This window comes from Eschscholzia californica, unplaced genomic scaffold (genome assembly GCF_041429995.1).
Source record: "Eschscholzia californica isolate CP2 unplaced genomic scaffold, dmEscCali1.0.p SCAF_5, whole genome shotgun sequence".
NCBI lineage: Eukaryota > Viridiplantae > Streptophyta > Magnoliopsida > Ranunculales > Papaveraceae > Eschscholzia > Eschscholzia californica.
In genome coordinates, this window is record NW_028238472.1 from 23,884,410 (window position 1) to 23,911,519 (window position 27,110).

The 27,110-nt window shown below is 36.8% G+C and overlaps 1 protein-coding gene across 1 annotated transcript in view; it reads right to left on the bottom strand.

Annotated features, from left to right (window-relative positions):
- LOC147537896 (uncharacterized) overlaps positions 1-19,248 on the bottom strand; it is a 29,711-nt gene extending 10,463 nt beyond the window's left edge. The window contains exons 1-3 of the mRNA XM_086642413.1: positions 18,699-19,248; positions 14,125-14,245; positions 12,070-12,151 (exon numbers count right to left, since the gene is read on the bottom strand). Coding sequence (XP_086498539.1) covers positions 12,070-12,151; positions 14,125-14,245; positions 18,699-19,094 — 599 coding nt within the window. The 5' untranslated portion in view covers positions 19,095-19,248. The remainder of the gene's footprint in view (positions 1-12,069; positions 12,152-14,124; positions 14,246-18,698) is intronic.
- Positions 19,249-27,110: the final 7,862 nt, after the last annotated feature.

The window sequence follows — 27,110 nt, forward strand, 5'->3', positions numbered from 1 at the left end:
GGGTTGCGCCCTAACATTGCAAGATAGATCATTGGGCAACTTTGACACTTATAGGAAAGTGGTGAAATGGGCTAAGGCACAAGATGATTGTATTCAAGAAATGAGAAAGCAGAAGAGTCCCAAGGGAGAGACGAGACATGTTCAGAAATGGAATGGTAACATCAACAAATGGTTGTAAGAGTCGAAGTGTTCGCTATCATGCGCAGCGTGATGGCAAGAGGCCTCACACAGATCGAGATGATAGAGCAGTGGTAGCAAGTACTGGACAACCAAAACCACTGAATGGAAACTGGGGGAGATAGAAGATTTTCCAAGGAACTTGCTACAATAGTCATTAGCAGGGTCATAGAGCAGCTGGTTGTCATAAGAAGAGTGGGTCACAGACTGGTAATCAGGGAAATCAACATGATCGTAATCAGCAAGGGAGGTTACAGGGACGTGGTCAACAACTATAGTTGAATGTCATATTTCCTAGAGATGATGGAGCACCTGCTGAGGTGGTTGAAGGTACTTTTCTTATTCATAGTAACTTCAGAAGAGTATTATTTGATCCTGGTGCCATGGGTACCTTTATTTCATCTTCTTTCATTTGTGCCTTGCTTATAGTGTTAGATCGACGTGTGAGCCCTTTTATTGTGTCATCACCTTAGGGTGAGTCTACAGTGATAGGCCATATTTGTTAGGGGTGGATTATTAAGTTAGGTGAACAAGAGTTTTCTTCAGACCTCTTTGTACTCCAATTAGTATAGTATGATGTCATCCTGGGTATGGATTGGCTTTCTTTATATCATGCAATTGTGGACTATTTTTCCAAGACAATCACATCTTCTCTTTCAGGTGAAGTGTTTGTTGTGCCTGGACTGACGAGAAAGATGAGAGAAATGCACTTGGGTAACGTGGAACTGATAGAGCGTCCGGTAGTGGATAAGACGCTAGAGATAATTGACGTGGTCTCTGAGTACCATGGGGTGTTCAACAATATACCAAGGTTGCCACCACACAGAGAGGTTGACTTCTGCATAGAGTTAGAACCAGGTATTACACTGATAACTCGAACTCACTATCGAATGGCCCCAGTTGAACTACATGAGCTTAAGGAGCAGATTCAACGGTTACTTGACCAGGGTTTCATTAGCCAGAGCAGCTCCCCATGCGGTGTGCATGTTCTCTTTGTTTAGAAGAAAGACAAGTCAATGCGGGTGTGTAACATTACAGGGAGTTGACTAAGGTTATTGTGAGGAATAAGTATCCTTTACCTAAGATCGATAATTTATTCGATTAACTGATAGGATCAAAGTGGTTTTTGAAGATTGACTTGAGATCAGGGTACTGATGTGATGTGAAAGCATCACATTTAGGTCACTTAACTTAGATGATTTAGTCCATTTTATGCTTCAATTCTAATAAGATATGTTTATACTCATGACAAGGTACCATAAAAGAACTATGCAAGGAAATGAGCTAAGGAGACCCTAGAAGAGTCAAAAGCACTTAAAAGAATCTAAGAAGAGGTCCTTAAAGTCTAGGAGCAAAAGGGTGCAACTGAGGAGATAAAGACTCACCAAGGGTATTATGATCATTTGCACCTAAGAGTGTCAAAATATAATTTGAGAAAGTCTATGAAGTCTTTGGAACGTGATTGTCACTTCGGTGAAGACTAGAGATGAAAAGCATAAGAAATGAGCAAGTTAGGAGACAAGGGCAAAATTATCATTTGTACCCTTTGGTCAAGTTATAGAACCCATTATTCAAGTTAAAATTAAATGGAGTCATTGAATAAGTCAAACTAACTTGAAGAAGTCAAGCTAGACAAAGGAGTAACTATAACTACTAAAGAAGGGCAAAGTGGTCTTTTGGGTACGAAATAGAAATTAATGCCCTAACTTGGTCTCTACACTTCATCTTCTTCCTTATGTGCTGATTTTCAGAGAGAAAAATGTAATGGAGGCTAGGGTTTTGGGTTTCATGAAGATCTAAGAGAGAGAAACTTAGATCTAGAGAGAAATATCAAGGAAAACACCAAAAAGGGAGCAAAAGGGGCACTTGGACAACAATTATAGCACCGGGGCAGCAGCTACAATGGCCGACAGCAGGTACAACGGCCGACCAGCAGCTCCATTGGCCGACCAGCAGCTTGCTAAGGCATGGGACAACACCTAAAATGGCCGGAGAGCAACCCTTTTGGCTCCTTTGCTTGGTTTGCTTAGATTTTTCACTCCATTTGTTCTCCAAGGGTTTTTCTTACTCATTTTCCTCTTGTTCTTGTTTGGGGTGATTTAATTGATTATATGAGGGATTCATGTTATTAAACTTAAATTTGAGTATGCTTGTGAATGATTCCTTTTATACATGATTGAATTTGTTTATTAATCTTTCTAGACTTTGATTGCTACTTGTTCTTGCTTAAGAAACCTAGGTAGAGAGAAATTAGAAATAGAGATAGTGTATTACTTGTCTTACGATGTCTACACCATTCATTACACTCTCATTTGGGGTTGAATGCAATAATCTCTCTATGTGTTGCTAAGCCTCTTGTTGAGGATTATGATGAAATCTTGATATGCTTATGTATGTGGTTGTATTGGTTAGATGAGTATGTTTGATGTCTCTCTCACGAGGTTAATCGTTTAAGCTTGTTTCATGTCTTATGTCAAACATATGTCATAGTTACTTCTTAAGCAATCTTTCCGATTTTAGACTCGATGTTTAATGGAATATGATGACCCTTTGACTAGTTATGACCATTAGGTATATCTAGCACTTAGAGCATCTAATGTAAAGTCGAGATGACTCAAACTCAATAATTGACCCAAGCAAGAATAAGACCCTAGCCTCCCAATAAGCTTTAGTTAATAGTTTAAGTTTAGTTATTTCCCTTTTGTTTATTTTCGATTCATGCCTACCTATCAAAACCCCCATTTATCTTTGTTCTTTCTATTTTTGTCTAAGTTAGCTAGTAACACTTAAACCCGTGAACGAGACCCTCCGATAAACAAGTTACTTTCCTATCCTTGGATCGATCCTGGTTTTGCCGGGTTAGTACTTGATACCTCCGCTTGGGTGTGCAACCTTTCGGGTGCATCAAGTTTTTGGCGCCGCTGCCGGGGATAGGTTTAGTAGTTTCGATATCGGTTGTTTGTTTTGTTCATTAGTTTAGTGTTATTTGCTTCTTAGGCGTTTTTATTTTATTTGTTTTTGTAGTTTCTTAATTTCATTTCTTTTCTTTAGGTACAGTTATATAGAAAAAAGCCAAAAGTGACATAAAGGTGAAGGAAAACGAAGGAATCGAGAAGTTAAACAAAGAGGCGAACGAAACGAGAGGAGCACTCGATAGTATCGTATTCTATCTCATCCTTTATACTTGTGTGTGATTGTTTAGTTCTTTAAGTGTTAGCTCCCATTTTGTGATGGTGTGTTAGTATCCTTGAACATTGTGAGATCATGGCAAGTTGGTCATTTGATGAGAATGACCTTATGCGAACCCTTTCCAACACTAGTCGACCATCTACAAGTCATCAGGACTACTCAAATTTACATAGGAATGTTCCGACTAGTGATAGGAATAGGCGAGTTGAGCCTGACCGACCTAGGATAACCATGGGTGAATATCGACGGATGTATGGAGTCGGTCAGACTCGTCATGAATATAGTTTTAGGGATTATGAGCATAAGGGGAATCAACCCCGTAAAAGTCTTCGAGACTACCGACAAGAATTTGGGATGAACACACCTTCATGCATGGATTTGTCATTAAATGATGACCGTATTAGTATTGATCGACCACGTCGAAGTCTTCGTGACTATCGACAAGCATATATGAACGGTTCACTCAGTGATGACAATTCCCGACTCGATGATTTCACTCAAAGAGTCGAGTCTATGTATATACATGAAGGTAGTGAATAAAGGACTTTGGAGACCATTAACTCGGTTTGTGCTATTTGTGCGAGCTTAGACCATTTGACCAAGTATTGTCCCATGATCCGTGTTCCGCGAGAGTCTTCGTCTAGTTATACTCATGTGCCTTATTACGAGGAAATGTCAGAAGATACTCTCCAAACAATTTTAGAGTATTAAACTAGATTCAATCGAGATATAAAAGAGATCATGGAAGGGATTCTCAACATTGTTGATAGAATCGAGTCGGAGCCTATCATCGACGAGGAAGGGGTTTGTGCACCCCAAACTCAAGAGGAGACTATGAATGATGGTGAGGGTAATACACCTAACTCTAGTATTAAGTTAAATGTCGAAGAAGCTCCTGATATACCTTTGGAGTATGAACTGACCGATGACCCTTATTGCTCACTCTCCCGACCTTCATCATCTCACCATGATAGGACTACAGTAGACCTTGATGTTCAGGATGAGGGCTTTATGAGCAAGTTTGGGGATGAAACTATTATGAACTTTCCAATTTTTGATACTTGTGAGGAGGCAGTCTTAGATGCCAGATTAGGAAGGAATGGTGTTGTAACCAACTTTGAGGCTTTAGATGCCTTTAAGGACGTCGATGACATAGTAGTTAGCGAGATAATGGATAGCTTGTTGGATTATTTACCTAAGGAAACCACGGACCTTGACTTGGTCCCCGAGCATATTGCTTTACCCTTAGAGTTTAGTTCGACCTTCCACATGATCTCAGACTCGGTTGTTGACCCCTTCTGGGACACTTCGGACGTCTTCCTTAGCATGTCTAGGGACTTAGTGGATGTTTTATCCACTAAGCTTGAGTTTGATTATTTGCCTTCAAGTGACTTCCTCTCACTTCACTTCTATGTCGATCCTTTTGACGACTTTTTAGTCGTCGCCCCTAGCATTTATGCTAACTTAGTGGACCGTGCATCCACTAAGTTTGGGGATGGCTTCTTTTCATTTTTCGTCTCCCGTGCACTTCTTAGATTGTACACATTTTTGAGACGATTACCATTTGTATATAGCTTTCTTTGGGTTGACCTCCAAATCTTCCGTTTGTTACTTTATGATTGTTAGCCGATTAAGATGGCCCCTGATGTTTGTGGGTAACATCTCTGGAAACCCTCCGCGAGACACAACTCGTGCTTTTGTGTGAAAACAAGAGAATCAAAGGCTAATTGCATAGCTCAATGCAATCGTGTATACCCGCGTTAGTGGTAGACCTTTATATGGTCATGTCTTTTATGTGCTTCATTCTCCTTATGTTTTTGGATATTTTAGAAGCATTTCTTATATGTTTTACTTCTAAGGCGTAGTTTGTTCCAAGTTTGGGGATGGCGCGAGCTTGGCATCAACTTGGAACCTCTTTATACATGAGCCTTGGTAGTATCATCTTTTATCTCCTTCAGTTATGGTAATATCTCTCCACTCTTCTCTTTAAATTGATATGCCTCTTTATCTTTTGGTGAGTGTATACTTAGAACATTGAGGACAATGTTGGTTTTAAGTTTGGGGATGCGGGGGTTTGACCACAACCAATGCATGACCTTATATTTCAAAAGACAAGAGTGTTCAACAAATTGACCAAATTTGAAAATTTTTGGGTAGATTTGGTATGATTCTAGTGGTTTTCTTAGGTATGTTGATGCATATGACTCTTTCTCGATGAAGCTTATGCATGTTCTTAGTCTTTTCATGAATGTTAAGTCCTTTAGTGTTCGTGTGCTATCATGTGAGCATCATCTTAAGGAAGAAGGAACACTTCTAAGTGACCTAAAATAGTCATTAGTGGAGACTTAAACCCATTGAGATATCTGAGCCTTTCTATTGCTTTTGAGTGTACTCTTCCGCGCTAACTCCGAGTAGAATGAAGAACTACTCAACTTCGCAACTTCCCGAAGAGCTTAGACGATCTCATGAGCTCAACTTCCTTAGCCACTAGGAATGGCATCAGGATAGCGAATAAACCTTACTCTTGTAGTCCATGAAACCCGATAATAGTGTCAACTTTGGAAACGGATACTCCACCATCCATTCATCATACTACTCCCGAGAATGAAGACATGAAAAGTAAAGAAGAAAGAATGTGAAAGCAAAGTGTGAAAGTAAAAGTGATTTGTTGAGAATACTAGTTTGTACTTTTGTGTTTGGTGTTTGGTTATGTGTGTAAAAAAGTGAAAAGAAAAAGAAAAAAGAAAAAAAATTTAAAAAAAAAAAAAGTTGTTTTTGTGTAAAAGTTCATGTGAACTTTTGAATGTTTATGTAAGTGTTTGGAATAAATAAAGTATTCAGTGCAAAAAGTCAAGTTAAAGGTTGTTTGAGTGTTCTTTTATCATTGAAGGCGTCGACATTCTCGGGATTTCATCATCTTCCATTCCATCACTTGTATCCGTTTACACTTAGGAGGCATTATTAGAGGGTAGAGTGGGTGAGAAGGGTGAGTGAGCTTCCCCATTCCGTTAGTGGTTATTTCCATTCCTAAGAGATCATTTTGTTTTAGAACATGATATCCTCATTTAATTTTTGTATATGTTGAGTTTACTTTATTCCATGCTCACATATGAGAGTAAACCATTATAATTCGTTTTTGAGTGATTTCATGTTTAAGAGCGTATAACCGTGAGCCCAAAGTCGAGGCGAAATGTGCTATGATAGGAAACAAGATTTTGTTACTTTAGACTTGGATGATGCTCATGAGGATAGGATACTTGCATTTGAGTATAAAACTATTAGTGAGGAGACTCTTAGCATGCTTTTGTATTTATCGGTTTGATTCATATGTTTGACATATTTAAGTCTCTCACTTGTTGATCATCACCTTATTTGCATCGATAGTTGAGCTCTTATATCCATTGGAAATCTAGAACTTTGTGGGTGTACTCACTGGAAACCCTCACGAGACAAAACACGTCCTTTAGGGGTAACCTAAGGGTTTAAAGGCTTGTTGCATAGGCTAAATGCAACCGGAATTCCTCCGAAAGTGAGTTAGATTTTTTGCTTTATTGTGTAATTTTCTATTGTTTGCTTGAGGACAAGCAAAGCCTAAGTTTGGGGATGTTTGATGTGATGTGAAAGCATCACATTTAGGTAACTTAACTTAGATGAATTAGTCCATTTTATGCTTCAATTCTAATAAGATATGTTTATATTCATGACAAGGTACCATAAAAGAACTATGCAAGGAAATGAGCTAAGGAGACCCTAGAAGAGTCAAAAGCACTTAAAAGGATCTAAGAAGAGGTCCTTAAAGTCTAGGAGCAAAAGGGTGCAAGTAAGGAGATAAAGACTCACCAAGGGTATTATGGTCATTTGTACCTAAGAGGGTCAAAATATAATTTGAGAAAGTCTATGAAGTCTTTGGAACATGACTATCACTTTGGTGAAGACTAGAGATGAAAAGCATAAGAAATGAGCAAGTTAGGAGACAAGGGCAAAATTGTCATTTGTACCCTTTGGTCAAGTTATAGAACCCATTATTCAAGTTAAAATTAAATGGAGTCATTGAATAAGTCAAACTAACTTGAAGAAGTCAAGCTAGACAAAGGAGTAACTATAACTACTAAAGAAGGGCAAAGTGGTCTTTTGGGTAGGAAATAGAAATTAATGCCCTAATTTGGTCTCTACACTTCATCTTCTTCCTTATGTGCTGATTTTTAGAGAGAGAAAATGTAATGGAGGCTAGGCTTTTGGGTTTCATGAAGATCTAGAGAGAGAAACTTAGATCTAGAGAGAAATAGCAAGGAAAACACCATAAAGGGAGCAAAAGGGGCACTTGGACAACAATTATAGCACTGGGGCAGCAGCTACAATGGCCGACCAGCAGCTACAACGGCCGAACAGCAGCTCCATTGGCCGACCAGCAGCTTGCTAAGGCATGGGACAACACCTAAAATGGTCGGAAAGCAACCCTTTTGGCTCCTTTGCTTGGTTTGCTTAGATTTTTCACTCCATTTGTTCTCCAAGAGTTTTTCTTACTCATTTTCCTCTTGTTCTTGTTTGGGGTGATTTAATTGATTATCTAGCTTAGTCTTGTTTGATTTTAGGGTTGCTAGCTACTTGTATGTGATGAATTCTAGAGAGAAATTAATTTATATGAGGGATTCATGTTATTAAACTTAAATTTGAGTATGCTTGTGAATGATTCCTTTTATATATGATTGAATTTGTTTATTAATCGTTCTAGAGTTTGGTTGCTACTTGTTCTTGCTTAATAAACCTAGGTAGAGAGAAATTAGAAATAGAGAGTGTAATTACTTGTCTCACGATGTCTACACCACTGATTACACTCTCATTTGGGGTTGAATGCAATAATCTCTCTATGTGTAGCTAAGCCTCTTGTTGAGGATTATGATGAAATCTTGATATGCTTATGAATGTGGTTGTATTGGTTAGATGAGTATATTTGATGTCTATCTCACGAGGTTAATCGTTTAAGCTTGTTTCATGTCTTATGTCAAGCATATGTCATAGTTACTTCTTAAGCGATCTTTCCGATTTTAGACTCGATGTTTAATGCAATATGATGAGCCTTTGACTAGTTATGACCATTAGGTATATCTAGCACTTAAAGCATCTAATGTAAAGTCGAGATGACTCAAACTCAATAATTGACCCAAGCAAGAATTTACATAGGTATATCTCGATGGATTCCCGAATCCTTGACCTCTCTCATATGTAGAATAAGACCCTAGCCTCCCAATAAGCTTTAGTTAATAGTTTAAGTTTAGTTATTTCCCTTTTGTTTATTTTCGTTTCATTCCTAACTATCAAAACCCCCATTTATCTTTGTTCTTTCTATTTTTGTCTAAGTTAGCTAGTAACACTTAAGCCCGTGAATGAGACCCTCCGATAAACAAGTTACCTTCCTATCCTTGGACCGATCCTGGTTTTGCCGGGTTACTACTTGATACCTCCGCTTGGGTGTGCAACCTTTCGGGTGCATCAGGTACCACCCGTTACGGGTTAGACATGAGAATATTCCTAATTGAGATTGCATTTGTGACTCGATACAGTTCTTATGAGTTTTGGTTATGCCGTTTGGTTTGACCAATGCTCTAGCGATTTTCATGGATGTGATAAATCAGGTGTTTCGGGATTTCTTCGATAAGTCTATCACCGTATTTATTGATGATATCCTTATCTACTTCAAACCTAAGGACGATCATGAGTATCACTTACGACTTGTACTAGAGACTGATGGAACATCAGTTATATGCCATGTTCGAGAAGTGTGAGTTGGCAAGAAAAAGTAAAGTTCTTGGGTCATGATATTTCTAGCGTTGGAGTATCAGTCGATCCTTCTAAGGTCGAAGCAGTGCTTCATTGGAAGCAACCCACATCAGCGACAGACGCTCGCAGTTTTCTAGGTTTGGCTGGATATTAGAGAGGGTTTACCAAGGGATTCTTGAGTATTACAGGGCCTTTGACGAACCTAACTAAGAAGGAAGTTCTGTTTCGATGGTCTATAGAGTGTGATCAGGCATTTCAAGAACTGAAGACGAAGTTAACTACTGCACCAATTTCGATCATTCTTGAGAGTGGTGTTCGGTTAGTGACTTACACTAACCATCCATTTAGAGTTTGGGTTTTGTTCTAATGCAGAGTGATATGGTTATTGACTATGCTTCGAGGTAGTTAAGACCGCAAGAGCACAACTACCCAACTCACGACTTAGAGTTGGCAGCTATAGTGTTCGCTTTGAAGATTTAGAGACATTACTTGTATGGTGAAAAGTTTGATCTGTTCACTGACCATAAGAGCCCCAAATACTTCTTCTCGCGAAAGGAATTGACCGTGCGCCAATGTCGATGGTTGCCGATGAAAGACTATGAATTCACACTGCAATACCACCCGGGGAAGGCCAATGTGGTAGCTAATGCACTAATACGACACTGATTTTGTTGAATCCAATGGTTTATACAAATTCTGATGTGGATTGGACTGCTGGATTTATCCAGGTGTTTGTCCCAGTCATCACCCATCCACCTGTTTTATTATAGAGATGATAAATAACAATATGTACCTACAACAATGACATAAACCACCTACTTATTGTGTCTAACGTGTATAACTTTCATAGCTATACCACTTTTACTGGTTAACATGATTAGTGTATAAATATACATAATTTGGTGAGTAAAATGCAACAATGACATGAAGAATATTCGATGAGGTTTTGGTCACCTAACATATGATTGATTGTCAAATTCTTATTAAATTAGTGAATTCATTATATGTTATGGATCGAGCATAAAAGCTTTTATTGTTTGCTATGATGAATGATTTGTATGTGTGATGTTGTGATGTGGTGGGTTGGTGGAAAGTTGATGAGTCTGGTGGTTGGTTCGACCTTCTCTATCGGCTATTTATTGCGATGATCGACAGGTTAGCATGGTAAGGCGTACTGGGGCCATAGCCTATGTATGAAGTGTATGGGGTCGGCGCTAACACAAGGGTTCTCTTGCGGAACACACTCTCATGCAACATGATGGACACCGACTTACGATATCACTTATATTTTCTTGTTGAATGTTTCTTTCTTGTACCTCTCCCGCCACAATCGCTTATACACATATAGATATAAACACCTTTATATATTATGGAGAAATCTAGTTGGCTTTCTAGATCTTGAAACTGTCTATTAAGGTCCTAGGTGTTTGGAAATCTATTTGTTGGGTTCTAATCTAGCCTATTATTTTTCAAGTTAAGGAAATCGTGAAGTTCCATCTGCTTAAGTCTTAGTTGACCCTTGAAGAATTTCATAACAGCTCTTTATTTCAGTAGGTAGTTATTTGGAGTTTCGTCTCCTAGACAGTTATTTCTTTCATTTGTTCTTGTCCGGCCTACGTGTCAATGATTTAGAGACTTTGTTTTAGTTTTGAGAACTTAATAAAGTTTCTTTTAGTTGACTTATTGTTACTTAAGAGCTTCATATTTGGTGTTGTTTATCTCTTTTGGTGAATATATCGATCTTGTTTACTGTTATGCAGAAGGATGCTTTAAATTTAGGTTTTCATGGCGGTCGACGTGGAAATCTGGACTTCTCATGTTATCCCTCTTTATTTGTTTTCATCCAATGTAATACTCTTGTATTCTAAATAAACGTGGATGTGTAAGGTTTTTCTCAACCCAAATCTGAATCATTTAAATACCTTCAAACAAAAACATGTCCCATTTGGTAAAATATGGCAAAATAAGAAAGCAAGGAAATACTAGAAGTGATTGATTAACGCTGGTTAAATCTAAGGGAATCATTTTTGTCGAAAGTATATTTAGATTCTAGTCCATCATGATTTGAATCATAAGGCTACCAAATTCAATGTTATTAACAATGAACAAAAGAACTAACTATTAGTTTTGTGCGACAGGCGCGGCTAAAAACACCCACCTGAAATACTATTAGTGAGGCGGTCCTAATTTCGATCTCTCTAAAATTAATCATCTTTGAATGCATAGACTAGAGAGATTTGGTTTTCCTTTTCAATATATGATCAGATGAAAAAGAAAAATTCCTAGGTTGGATTCTAAAACCTCAACAAGGTTATCTTCATTTTTATCATTCCACATTCTTAGATTTGTTATTCAAAATCCCACCTTCTTTTATTTGGAAATAAAGTGTTTGATCCATCCTTCCTGTCTGTTACTTCCCCTTTTTCAGAATCTAAATTATCTGTCACTGGTTATAATTTTGGAGTTATTATTAGGGCTTCTAATTTCAGTATCTATCGATCACCATAACAGAAATTTCAAAATAGTTCCTTTAATTAAAGAATCTACATCGGTTTCAAGGACATAAAACAAGAACTTGGTGATGATGATGAAGATTATGGAGGATCAATGAACCAATTCCAGAATTTCAAAATCTTAATGAGTAGAAATCGTTAAAGAATTTGACTTCAAATGTTGTTCTAGTTACAGAGAATTAGAGGAATTTGAAAACCCTAACAAAGGAATTTATGAATTTGACAGTTTTGATCCAATTTGAGATATTCGAAGGATGAATAAGTTTTGATAGAGATGGAAATGGGAATTGGACAGTATGTTAATAGTCCCCGCCAGCTAATAGCATTTCGTACACGTGGTTTGAACAATACATGCGGCCATGCAAGAAGAATAAAGTTCCCCATAGTAAAAAAGGAATTGATATAAGATTACCTTATGAGAAGCTCTTCACCTTCTTGGACGCATTCAAAATAACTATACCCATTTGTAAACGGTATGACTCGTCCATCCCATTCTACAATAACATGTAATTATGGATTAATTGTTTAATATCGGCAGGCGGCTACTCATCTAGTTTCACTACTTCCATATTAGTATACATTATTTGTCATAAAAGAACTAAATTTCATGCCTTGGTTTAGGCTTTCTAGTTCAACTCATTCACACTTGTTACCATGTTATATTCATTATCTTTTCTCATTTTGCTTTGGTTTAGGCTTATATATTTCAATATATCACCATGGGCGGTCTACGTTCTTCTAAAGCTCAGGCGAAAATTTTCATTTGATAGCACATGTTAGTTTTTTTTTCATCATATTTGGTAATTGAGATTCTATACTCATTGCGTCAACTTCAATGATAAATTGCAATGTTCACGACTAGAAAAAAAAATTTCTCATGGAATGAGTATCATCATCTAAAACAGGTCAACCGAAAAGAGGACGAATAATAAGCAACTTGGAAGAGCTGAAATATGTGTATTACCTCATACCATGAATAATGTGGTTGATAATTTTATGGGAAATGCTAAAATCAGAAATGATTTTGACAAAAGAAGTTGTCAGGCTAATGTGACAATTGTGTTTTGAAATTTTGATTAAATCTGAGTCGTTGAGAGATGAATATCACAACCGCCACATCAATTGCACATCTTTTTTTGTCGAAATTCTTTGTGTATCTAACACTTCCATAATTTTATATAAAATAAAATTTAGAAGATACTGGCAAGGACTCCAGGGCTATAAGTATAAACTACATTATATAGAGATTAAGACTTATGGTAAGTTGGACCAATAGCCATAAAGTCCTAAATTTGTTCAACCAAAAATGTCGCCCCAAACAAATTGTTGACTCACTGTGATAAATTTATATAATAAAAATAAGGGTCGTTGTAATTTCCAATACTGTTTAATTTACTAATTAGTGAATAACGATTCTATAATAATTATATGGCCTAAAGTTAAAATAAAAGTTTAATGTACATAATTTGTATTAGTAATATTGAACAAAAACACAACCAAACATGATTTTTGCATCGAACAATTAAGTCCATGTTTAACAAAACATAAGTTTGGTTATCTTATATTTACCTTCTAGTAAACTTTAGAGGAAAAGATGTTGAAAAAATCCAACATATGTGGGCTTACGTATGTTGAGTTATGTGTATGGTTATATTAGGACATATTTAAGTCACAATGTAGTCTAGTTAAGTCACACATTAGAATAGAAGAATAAGATCAACTATTTATGTGTTATGGTCCTCCCGTTGAGCTCATTCTAATTTCTCTATAATTATGTTCTCTTCCTCAAAACGAGATAAAGAAGGAATAGAGAACCAAGTAGAAGATCAACCCAATCAAATCAACCATTAGTTACGGGTCAAGGTACGCTTCTCCAGTTAATTACATCTCTGTAAACCTAATGGAAAAAATATCTAGAGATGATTTATACATTTTACCATAGCATAATGTATGGCGAAATTTCTTGTTGAATTTTATGATTGTCTGATTAAATATTAAGTGGAGAACAAGAAAACCTAGACATGATTTGTGCAGAAATTCTACGTGGTATACCGTGATTCCTGGTTCAATGGACCCGAATCATCAAAAATCTCAATCGTGACAAGCCACATAAAATTTCTGCCCACCATTTATCGGACTTTTTTTGTTACCTAGCATTTTTCTTTTAATCCCTTGATGACATAGTAGTACTTAACCTGATAAGCTAAACAGTCAAATGAAGTCAGCTTTGACGGAAGACCTAAAATGCAAATTAGACAAATTGATACTTTATATCTAATTACCTACCTTATATAGAGCTCCTCACTATTATACAAATTCAAAGATGTAATTTTAGTCCCTTCCGATCTTTGAAGGTTTATTTGCTATTACTGGAAACTGTCTTGATAGAGTAGAATATCTAAGGCTGGCCTTGGGTGAGGGTACACATAAGCTGCATTGGTCCTAGTCAAAGAAGAGAAAATGTTACCAAGATGCCACATGACTGCAGCAGTGCACTGCCGTTCAGGCCCTTCATGTATGTTTTCCACATAAAATTGAACAGTACGGCCCATTGCATCCATTATTCTTTGCAGAAAATCAAGTACCTCCTACCACATAAACAAGTGTAAGTGAAGTGTAAAGTTTTTTTTAAGCAAGTGGAGTGTAAAGTGAGGTGGAATATATGTTAGTAAAGATAATATTCATTTTAAGTTTCCTTTGGACAGGAAAGCTCGGCCAAAAGAAAAATAGAATACATTTTTTTCTTTTGAGATAATATTCATTCTAAGTTTCCTTTAGCCGTTATAAGGCATTGATACATCATGAAGATGTGTTAAGCACGATAGCCACCTAAGTTAAACCATTAATGAAGGAGGCCAAAAACTCAACAACATAAAATTGGTTAATAACCCGACAAAATTTATAGACATTATTTATATCTAGTAAGTAATATATACGGCTTCGTATCTTGTTTGTTTTGGCTATTATTGTAACATTTGAGAGGTCTTAATGTCTATAGGGTAACATTCCCCTTATCAGTCTACTGATAGTTGCTAAAAAAAACATCTACTAGAGAACTTTGAGATATAAAATATCATTTGGACAAATTATAAGTGAGTTTCGCGTATGGCATGCCATATATTGTTGTATCACAATAACAATGATATTATGTCTCGTATAATATCTTGATACATATATATCGTGATACACATATATTTTATACACATAATAAGATACATATTTCTAATATAATATGTTTTGGGCCACACTAGGACCAATAGACTCGCCACAAGTCGATGTACATCTGCGTGTAGGTCGACCCTCGTGACACCAAACAACATGAGCATGGACACCGCAGTGCATTCACACCTGGTGTATGATTAAAAGAATGTAGTAGACGCATCACATATACGTGATTAACAGCAACAGGTACATAATAACACCAATATTTAGGTCTTTTACACTCATAACGTTGTTAGCCAAAAAAGTGTTGGACAAAATTAATTAATCGTCCTTCTCGAATACACAATTCGACAGTGATTTCGCTTAACAAATAAAACATATAAATATGAAGAATAATAAACAATAGTTTTATGACCGAGTCGAGATTAAACTTGAATCTGGTATTTATATATAATGAATCTCGGTGTGACTCTTAATGGTTGTAAAGGTATGTTCGTCTACTTTTTAGTAGTTCAAACGGTTCACTAATCCGAGTTTCGAGTGCAGAGTTATGATTGTTTTCGTACTAGGTGTCTGAACAGTCTCTGTTGTATGTCGGTCTATATTAAAATTGAATCTGGTATTGACATATGATGAATCTTGGCAGGATTCTTATATGGTTGGAAAGGTCTGTTCGTCTACTTTCTAGTAGTTTAAACGGTTCATTAGTCCGAGTTCCGAGTGAAGAGTTACGATAGGTTTCGTACAAGGTGTCAGAACAGTCTCTACAGTATGTCGGTCTATATTAAAATTGAATCTGGTGTTGATATATGATTAATCTAGGTGTTCTTCTTATATGGTTGGAAAGTTATGTTTGTCTACTTTCTATTAGTTCAAAGGGTTCACTAATCCGAGTTTCAAGTGCGGAGTTATGATTGTTTTCGTACAAAGTGTCAGAACAGTCTCCAATGGACGAATTTATTGAGATAATCCACATGGTTTCTGTTCTTTAGGCAATGTATCTCGTAGGTATATACCTTCTACTGGTGATTTTATGTTTTTTGACTATTATTATTATTTGCTTGTTTGAGGTTGCGATCCACGTGAGGATCTAATATGAGCATCATTCCTTCTGACTTGTCACATGAGGTTGATTTGAATTGTTTGGTGAGCTTGTCTGTTATTCTTGATAAGAGCCAATGTTTGTTGTGTATTCGTCTGAGATATCCAACAAGGGTTTGAGGATTGTGTCGTTTGACATAATGTGTTTGTTTACGTACATGTTAAGCTTGGTGCTATAAAGGTTTACCTTAGTTAAAGGCATGACATTTTATATCTGCTGGAAAAAGAGGAAAGATGGTTGTATTATCAGGGTTAATATTGGATTAGAATACGAGAACCTGAAAACCTAATAATTAATCAAAGGACATAAATTATTAGTTTCGAGAGGGATTGGGTAAATCTGATATGTTATGTTAGTATTCACCATTGAATTTCAGATAATGTCAATAATGAATATGAATGCAATGCTTTCTTTGATTGGAGATTGAGCTTGCCTACCCGAGACTTAGGTTTGTGCAAATCTACTGCAGTTGGGTTTTAACCCAGCTATTTTGTTTTTCAGGTATTGGTTGCGCATTTATGGTGGGTGTTGCTCATGGATTCAGTTTGAAGGTCTCAAATCTTCGATTTCAAGGCGGTTAGCTTGAGATTTGGGGCGCTACAGTGTAAGATAAACAAGTAACACTTATTTCAGTGTTTAAATCTACACTAACTGCTCTATTATTTTCCCAAATATCTTTGTATAAAAAGAAAAAAAAAGTATTTCTATATCTTCTAAAATAGCTATAGAATACCCCCCCCCCCCCCCCTCCCCCAAGTTGTCTGGTTGAGATTATACTCTAAGCTTGAAAAATCGGAAATCGGGACTAGTCGGTCGACCCAGGCCTAGCTACTAGTCGGGACTACAACGGGACCAGTCGGATTTAATCGGTTAATATAAAATAATATATACTATGTATATATTATAAATTATATAATAGAGATTATACATAATATATGGAGTATATATATAATATATCATATATAAATTATATATATACATAATATAAATTATATAATAGATAGATTACTTCCATAATAAAATTAACTAAAATTTGTGCTAAAACTCATCCTCATTTTCCTCTTAGATTCATTACTAAGTTCAGAAAAAATTGCTTTCAAAATTGACAACCAACAATAAAATAAAATTGGCAAGAAATTTAACGATAGAATTTTTTAAAAAAATTCGAAATCTTTCAATGTTAAAGATAGAATTTTTTTAAAAATTTTAAATTCAAAAGGGTATATGGTAATTACAAATTCCAATTTAGTGCACTCTCGTCAAGATTTTCTACCAAAGTTGGTCAAGTTTCTTTCCAAATTCTTATTTATTTTAGGTTTAAATATGATAATGGTAGCCTTATTTTTCCAAGAGAATTATCTTTCCAAATTCTTATTTATATTAGGCTTAAAGAGAAGGTTCTAGAGAATAAAAAATATAAAGAAAAAACAGAAGACAACTTTCTGCAGCTGTAGAGAGAGAAAGAAGACAAAAAAAGAGAGAGGGAAAGAGAGAAAAAACAGATCGAGGATGAGAAATAGAAAGAGAGATCGAGGGAGAGAAGAGCAGATTGAAGACTTCTTCATGTTTCTCTCTCTATAATAATGAGGAAGATTGAAGATCATACTAACCCTTGAGAAACCCTAAACAAAATAAGGGTCTTTTTTTTTTTTCTGCCCAGCCGAGTTACTCGGCGCCTAGCCGACTAGCCGTTTCGGCCCTAGTCGGCTCCAGGCGCTGACTAACTCGGTCTTGGAAATCGACTAGGGCTTCATGCCCTAGTCGATCGGCTACCTTCCGACTACCGTGTGATCGCCGCCTAGGCGCCGATTTTTAAAGCATAGATTATACTTCCCAAACTTATCTTGAATGTCTAAGATTACTCCTCCCAAACTTATCTTCAGGTACAATTTTAAGTTTGAAATTTCTTTGTAAGAATCTAAAATCCTAACATATCTTAGGGGGTAGGCTATGACTTGAATCCTATACATAATTTGGTTTCATAAATTTGTAGGATTTAAGAAACTTAAGAGGGTTTCTGGAACCCTCCTCGCTGTCTAGGGTTTAGGGAGAGAGAGAGAGAACGACAAAAGGAGTGAAAAACAATGAGCGAGAGCGAGGGAGATAGTGAGAGAGAGAAAAGGATAGATAGAAAGAGAGAGAACGAGAGAGGGAGAGATGGTCTGTTATCGGAGGTTGAAAATGGTGGTAGTGGCCGGGAGGTGTGGTGATTAAGGAGAGGTGAAAATGTAAATTGAAGGGCGGAGAACAATTTTGTGTAGAGAGGCCAAACATATACAATAAAAAAAAGTTCTGACAAAAAATTTAACCAAAATTTGCGACATTCATGAGATGAACGGATCCATGCACCAAAAGACCGAAAAGTTTTATCAGATATGATAAAAAGTTTTATCGGATTTGATAAAAAATTTCAAAAAAAACTTTTCAAATTAGCGATGGACAAATGAAGATCAAATAAATATAGAATAACTTAAACTAATTATGAGCGGTTAAAAATGTTGAAGAGCACTAAAAAGTTTCCTTGGTGCAAATATATTTTTGACGATTTTCGTCAAATTCTACATTTCATCCGTTACTGTGGGATCATTCCACTATTTGTTACTTATTATATCGGTTAAATTATCAGAACAAGATGATCCAAGAGAGTCAGTTAGCAGAGTTACTCAGGTGGTCAGGTACTTAAAGAGTATCACTAACCTAGTACAACTTTAATCACAGTAGTTAACACGTTTGAATATATGAAATAGATTGAGTAAAAAATGTTAGGGTAGTAGTACCTTTTTCCCTTGAAAAGGGATATAAAAAACAAGATCATGAAATTCACAATCAGGAGAAAGGATCTCTTCCAACTTGTCTTTGTTCTTGTTATTGATTGATTTGTAAAATTCATTGATCAAATCAACAATAGATGGACATGATTCAAACATAGGAGGCATCCCACATGATCCATCATCAATGCACCCAATTCTCCATTTCCCTTTCTCTGATCTCTTCACTACTACTTCAATGTTCTTTAGACCAACTTTCCTATATCTTTCACCATTAATGGATTTAATTCTATCTGAATGGAGTATTAAATTGTTTGATCCAGGTGGTCCATATTTACAAGAGCTGGTCTTCTTTAGCAGTGTTGACATAGATGTTCCTATAGAAAAATGGAGTGAAGAAGCCATCTCTAAATGAAGTAGGACATTGAGAAAGAAAACTTGAAATTATTTAAAAAGAACTTAGATAGATCTAGAGATAGAAAGAGGTCTGACAGATTATTATTCTTTTCCTTGTACCCAAGTTTCTAACTATTACAGAATCTAAGTTAACTTGTGGTATTGTTGTTATCGGAATCACTTAATATTTATAACTTGAAGCTGTCGAAAAGGGTGCAGTATTTCCCCTTTTAATCGGTTCTGAAAAGAAAGCTAAGGTAGTCTTTGTTATTTTCAGTCAGGTAGGAAAGTTTACTGGTCGCATGACTCCAATGCCACGGGCTATGTGTGGGATAAAAGCTTGAGAGCTTGATGCCCGATCCAAAATACCAGCGAGCTCATGGACGCCCAAAGACCAAAGGTGGGTAGGTTTTAATGGGCAGACTCGGGTAGTAAGTTAATCCCCAACCACATGAGTCTGAGCCTAACGTACAAGCCGGAACAAACCTATAAGTCCATTTAACCCATTCAATAGGATATGCTTCTCTTTTACTTTCAAGTATACTTCGAGGACTCGATACTAGTGGTCATCCGATGAAGGATCACTTACGCGGATTTGAGGGTGAGCTTTACAAAACTCATCCATTACCCTGTAGAGTTGCACAAGAACTTCAATCTCAACAGCTAACACTTTCTGATCACTCTCCGACAATACGAGAGATTAGAGAGATAAAAGAAAAATAAAATTGATCGCTCCTATGTTAGGTTTAGGTATACAGGTAGACCAATTGTTTGTAAAGATAAAAGGTTTGTATTATAAGTGTATATCATCATTTGTATTTTTCATTATTTCTCAAGGGTAGTTTTGCCCTTTAACTTTTTAATACTTGTCTATATAATAGAAGTTACAACCCCTCTTTAGGACATCTTGACCTTAACAATTATATGGTATCAAGAGCCTCCTAGGGTTACACAAAATCTCCTTGAGTTGAGTGCCTTTATCTCGTTCTTTTCTTCTTCTTGTCTCTCATGGCTGAATCAACCCAACACCTCTCTCCACCTACTGTCATTTCTAACCCAAATGCTCCCTCTCCTCATTCATTTCCCTCCCTATCCAACATTTCTAATCTCATCTCTGTCAAACTTGATACAACAATTATTTCCTATCGCTTAGCCAAATGCTAGCCATCTTGCACATTCAAGGTGTTTACAAATTTGTTAATAAAACTTGTCTCTCACCTTCTGAGTTCCTTCCACCTCTACCTCTTCTACTCCTTCAATCAATCCAGACTACTGTTTTTGGTATCGTGTTGATCAAATGTTGTTATCTTGGATCGATGCTACATTAACAGAGTTTGTGTTCTCCCAATTTCTTGGACTTTCTTCCTCTCAAGTTGTATGGGAAGTATTAGAAATAAATTTTTCTTCAGTAAACTCTACTAGACTCATGAGTCTCAAGCTTCAACTCCAAACCTACAAAAAAGGGTCAAAGAGTATTTCAGATTATCTCCTACGCATTAAAAATCTATCTGACTCTCTTGTATTTGTTGGCCATTCAGTCTCAGATCAAGAACTTGTGTTCATTGTTCTCTCAGGATTAAGTCCCGAGTTTGAGTATTTTGTCACCTCTATCACCACAAGACTCACCCCACCCTCTTATGATGAATTGTACTCTCTTCTTCTAACTCAAGAATTTCGTTTAGAATTAATTCAATCACCATCCCCACACCCCACTGCTATGTTCACTCACACTTCAAACCCTTCTCTTATACCCAGATCTTACTCAACTCAGTCTCGACCCACTTGAAGTCGATCAAACCATAGAGGAGGGGGTAGAGGAACTTATAGAGGTGGTGGTCGTGGAGTTGTGACGAACTTACAGAGGTAGTGGTCGTGGAGTTGTGAACAGAGGTTTCTCTTCTGTTTTGGGTCCTCCACCAGACAGACAACCAATAATTTGTCAATATTGTGGGAAAAGTGGACATTCAGCTCGTCAGTATTTTCTTCTAACTCGATCATCTGACTTTGTGCAATCGTTTGTTGCTCTTCAACTAGAAAACTTTTCTCATGATCCAAATTGGTATTTCTCTATTATTTCTCTGTCTGATACTGTTATCCCCGATCAAGTCATGGTTGGTAATGGCCAAACCTCATGAGCAGTTGCTGGTTCGGGTAATGTCTATCTTCCTCATTTTAATTTTCTTCTCAAAAATGTTCTTCAAGTTCCTGATTTTAAAAAGAATCTTATTTCTATTTCCAAACTCATTCACGACATTAATTGTTGTATTTTGTTCCATCGATCTGGTTTTTGTGTAAAGGAAATCCCAACAGGGAAGACCCTTCTCGCCAGAACGATATCTAATGGCCTCTTTCGTCTCTTCAATGTTCCTGCGAAAGAAACTACTTCAGATCTTTTCACAAAAGTGACATCTCAAGGATCTCGTATAGGAGACTTGCTCATCCACATCTTCGGAATTTTAAGTTTATTTTGCTAAATTTAAGTTACCTTTAACCTCCTCTGTAATCAAAACCAATTTGTGTGAAAATTGTGTGGCAAGAAAATATCATTCTCTTCCTTTTAATGTTGTTAATCATTATTCAAGTTTTCCTTTAGAGATCATTCATTCTGATCTCTGGAGTCTGGCCCCAATTACTTCGACCTCTGGTTTTCGTTATGTTCTGCTACTAATTGATGACTACACTCGATAAACAAAAATTAGAAGTCTCACAATTGTGAAAAGTTTCAAACTTTTAGTTGAAAATCAATTTATAGAGAATACAAAATTTTTCAATCAGATGGAGAAGAGAGTTTGTCAATACTCAATTTTCCAATCTTCTTGTGTAATTCTGGAATCATTCATCGTCGGTCTTGTCCCCATACTCCACAACAAAATGGAGCCGAAAGGAAAAATTCGGCATTTAATGGAAACATCTCTGACTCTGCTCTCTCAGTCGTCGGCCCCCACTTCTTTTTGGCCAGAGGCATTCAATATTGTTGTCTACACTCTGAATCGTCTTCCTTGACCGTTCTTAATGGTTTTTCTCCTTTTCCGAAGCTCTTTTCTCGCCTACCAAACTATTCTGATCTTCGAACCTTTGGCTGTCGTTGCTATCCATTACTTGTTCTTTATAATTCCTAAAAAATTCAACCAAAAACTCAACCCTGCATTTTCATTGGCTATAGCTCCTATCATAAAGGTTATAGATGTTTAGAAGAAAAATCAAATCATGATTTTATCTCTCGACATGTTTTATTCGATGAATATGTATTTCCGTTCACTCAATCTTCATCTTTGTCGTCTAACTTTGATTCTTCTTCAAACTCGTCCTCAAACCCTATTTCTCTCTCTCGGATTGGCTTTCCTCTCTCGAACCAGTTGAACGACTCAATTCCACTCTTAGTTACCAATGTTCCTCTCTTTCTTCATCTCACCGTCTATGTGTCGTTCCCATCTCCACAGCTGGTAATCGTCAAGGTACAACGCATAATAGAGTTGTCTCTTCTCCAGTACAGACGTCTACATATGTTCCGTTGCATAGACGTCTGTCCCCACCTGTCCCCATTTCGGCCATGTCTCCCACTACTCTTCCAGAAACAACACCAGCTGGCAATCCTAGTTCATCCACGTTAGCTTCTAATATACCGTTGGCTTTCGCAAATGTGGAGTCTGTTCCACCCACTCCACCCACCTCATCCAAACCATTAACATAGGTAACTTCTCGACATCCAATGGTAACACGAACACGTGATGGTACGAGAAAACCAAAGGTGCTCTTCACCTCCTCACACCTGATACCTCACACACTCGTCTCTCACATTGATAACCCTAATTTCTATGAACCATCTATGTTTAATCAAGCTTCTAAGTTCTCTCACTAGATAGAGATGAAGGATGAGATTCAAGCTCTAAATAAAAATAAAACATGGACTCTTCTCCCTTGGTCTCCAACCATGAATTTAATCGACTGTAAATGGATTTACAAGGTCAAACAATGATCAGATGGTACTTCGTCCGACCACCATTCGTACTATTATTTCTCTTGCAGAGTTGAATGATTGGCCGGTTTGCCAATTGGATGTCAGTTTTGAAAGGTTATTTAACAGAAGAGGTATTTATGAAACAACCTTAAGGCTTCATCATCCTGATTATCCGACTCATGCATGTAAGCTTCATAAAGCAATTTATGGTCTGAAACAAGCCCCGACGGCATGGCAACACAAATTCACGACTTCTTTGTTAAAATTAGGGTTTGACCAATCGATTTCTGACCCATCCATGTATTATAGACGCGATTCAGTTAGTTTTATGGTCATCTTAATATATGTCCATGAAATTCTTGTTACTGGAGATTCAGAGGTACGCAACTTAAATTCTCATCTTCACAATAGATTCTCTCTCACTGATTTGAGAAATTTGTCCTATTTTTTGGGAATGAAAGTTACTCGATATCGAGATTCAATAACACTTACTCAACGAAAGTATATTGTTGATTTACTTCATCGTTTTGGATTGTTAAATTCAAAACCATCTTCAACTCCAACGAGATCCGGAGCAAAATTTTCAGTACAAGATGGGAAATCTATTTTGGAACCACAAAATTATCGAATTCTAGTTGGTGCATTACAGTACCTCAATCTCACAAGACCAGGTATTACTTATGATGTCAATCAAGTCTCCAAGTTTATGCAAGCTCCATCGAACGTTCACTTCACGGCAAAGAAAATTCTGAGGTATCTGAAGGGTACCATCACCGATGGTCTAACAATCTGACGCGCATCTTCGTTGGCCATTAGAGCCTACTCAGATGATGACTGGGCAGGCTCTCCAGATGACAAACGTTCCACCTCAGGTATTTGTGTCCTATACTGGGTCCAAATGTCATTATATGGACCTCAAAGACTCAACCGAAAGTGTCCCGGTCATCCATTGAAGCGGAGTACCGGCCCGTGGCCAACACAACATCTAAAGTTACTTGGCTTAAGAATCTATTACTTGAGTTGGGCTTTCCAATAGAGGCACCACCTATAATTTTTTGCGACAATATCAGCGCAACTAATCTACCCGTCAATCTAGTGTTACACTCACGAACCAAGCATGCTGCCATTGATTTCCACTTTGTTAGTGAGAAAGTTAACAATGGACGTCTGAAAGTTCATTATGTACCAGGATATGAAAACATCGCTAATATATTCACTAAGGGTCTAACTGTTAATAGATTTTCCTTTAAAATCCAAGCTTTCACTTGGTTACCACCGTTTAGCTTGAGGGGGATATGAGTGTATATTCATTCATTTGTATTTTTCATTATTTCTCAGGATATTTTTGCCCTTTAACTTTGTAATACTTGTCTATATAATAGAAGTTACAACCCCTCTTTAGGGCATCTTGACCTTAACAATTACAGGTGTTACATCCCTTCAGTAGTAAAATGAAAATAAATTCAGAGAGTGATAGCCCTGAGGCGAGAAATCTCTTGTTTTAAGGCAAATTAAGCACGTCCTTTTTTTTTTTTTTTTTTTGAACTAATTAAGCAGGTCCTTGGTGAATAAGGTCGAATGAGCAACAACTACCATTCACCTCATAAAGTACATCCCTGGTGAATAAGGTCGAACTTGAAATAAGTATTATAAACTTCAGAGTGACTATTTAATAAGTGAACTTATGGATTAATTCTCTATGGAAATCAGGAAAATTTTCATTAAGTTTGTTGTTTTGAAACAGAGACATAACCGTGCTTCAGTTACTGGAAAAAATGGACTGAAGATTGCAGTTGAAATGGCTCCTAGTTACAGGAGTCAAAAATAGACGTGAGTATTTGTGACGTGTCAGTTGGTGTTGGAATCATGGACACGTCTATGACCCTTCGGCCAATGGAAGCGACTGTTTACCAAGAGAAGTGACGTTTTTGTTAAGGACTTGTTAACTGTGTTTTAAGTTTTTGACTCTTACATCTTCAAGATCTAAGGGGGTAAAAAGCGAACAGCTAGATCTTCCCTCGTTCCCAAAAAAACCACCAATGCTAAAAAAATGCAGGACTTTGACCAATAATTAAACTTTAACAACAGTTACGATTATTGCGTTTGGGGGTAATGTGAGTCGTCAAATATGGACATTCATCTGTTGCAAAACGACTCCCAAACTAACATGTTGACATTATCGGTTAGTCTTTAACTAATCGATCCTTGGTTACATTTAATCGATTTGGTTACTTCAAACAAGAATATATTTTATTCATCCTGATTTGGATGTGAGTAGTTCTTGGCTCTGAACTCAAGAGTTCAACGAAATAAACCCAATTTGCATGTCATTTGAGTTTGATGAGTAGAGTTGATCTAAAATCGTCTTAGATTTTAACAATCCCCACATGAATAAATATTCGAGATTTCCCATTATACGCACTTACTAGACTTAGACATTAGGACAAATGAACTTCATAAGTGGATGTTCTTTGCTTCAGATAAGGTGGTTTTTGGCTTTGAATCATCGCTACAGACTAATTATTAGGTCTACAAGGACAATAGTGAGTTGTATGTCGTGAACTGAGTCATGGTAATTGTAAACGAAAATAGCTATCAATAAACTACCTCGTTTTACTTGCTTTAAGTTCTCAGTCTTGTTCATTATCGCCTTGAACATTCCCAGTTTCGTGTTTGCTTTATAGAAGTCAACCTATATAATCTTCCCATAGAATCGGCACCCGTTCACACACATAGATTATCCATATAAAGGTATCATGTTATACCTTTCATTTATAAGAGTTTCAAAATTTTTGCATTCATTTGGAGCTTCACTCTTGTTAACACTTATTTCATACAAATCCGCTATGTAACTTAGGACTTGACATAACTCTATTTTATGTCTCTACTCTGAGAGAAAAATGCTTTATGGCGTTGGTATGTTGCTTTTATTCTCTAGACTTACCGTAACTATACCTATTTGCAAAAACTATTTGCGTTGATTGCATGCATTGGCTTTAACCATAAACAAATGTCATGTAGGAAGTTCCCAATCACTTTACCTACTCCCGTTTCTCCAAAACAATGAACCTATGAAAAGCCTTAAGGATTTCATTGTCGATTCAGTTATGCATGTCGTTCCTCTGAGAATTTTCATGATATAGTAACTCTTAGTGATTTTGTAAGTCCACGGTTAGACTCTATAATTGATAGTCGGTTCTGATGATGTCTAAAAATAGGTTTAGTTAAACACTCGAGATAAGAAGATTCAACAACCAAACAGTAAATTAGTCTTCATGATTTTGGTACGTAACCTCCAAAACTCAGAAACCTCTTCGACGCAAGTCAATAGGTTTTTTTTTGCAGTTTAAAGAATTGAATTCAAAGTCTGAGTTTAGAAATTGAATCTTGCAAGAACACTCAAAGCACCCACTACTTGATATAAGCATCCGTCCATTGTCGACTATTAGCTCCAACTTCGAATGAGTCAAAAGTCAGGCAGATCACGGTCTACTTCAATATGGTCTTAAATTTTTTATCAAGGTATGTACGCTTAACTCAAGCTTTTTTTTAAAACAAACATAACATCTATTAAATATCAATATCGGTTACATGGATGTTATGAAGCAAAAGAGAACAGTTAGGATAGCATTTGGTATTCACAATACCATTCTTCCTAGTACTACAGGCAAGAGAGTTTGCTAGAGCATTAGACTTCCTATTTACATAAGTAAACTTGATGCAATCAAAAGAGGAGATTTGCATTTTAATAGTCTTCATGACATGCTTAGCCGTCCAGTGGATGGAGTTTGGACTGCCATTCAAAAAGTTTGCAACATTTGACGAATCTCCTTCCAAAATGAGTTTCCGAGCTCCATGATTAATAGCCCATTGAACTCCAGCTAGGGCTGCCTTTCCTTCTCCTTCATCAACTGACCTGGATGTGGTGGAGATGGATTCTTTGATTTCTGGTTTTCCTGTGTAATCAGTTACAATAAAAGCAAGAAAAGAAGATAAGTCTTGAGCCATAAAGGAAACATCATAGTTAATTTTTATGAAGCCAATGGAGGTGGAGTCCATATGCTTCT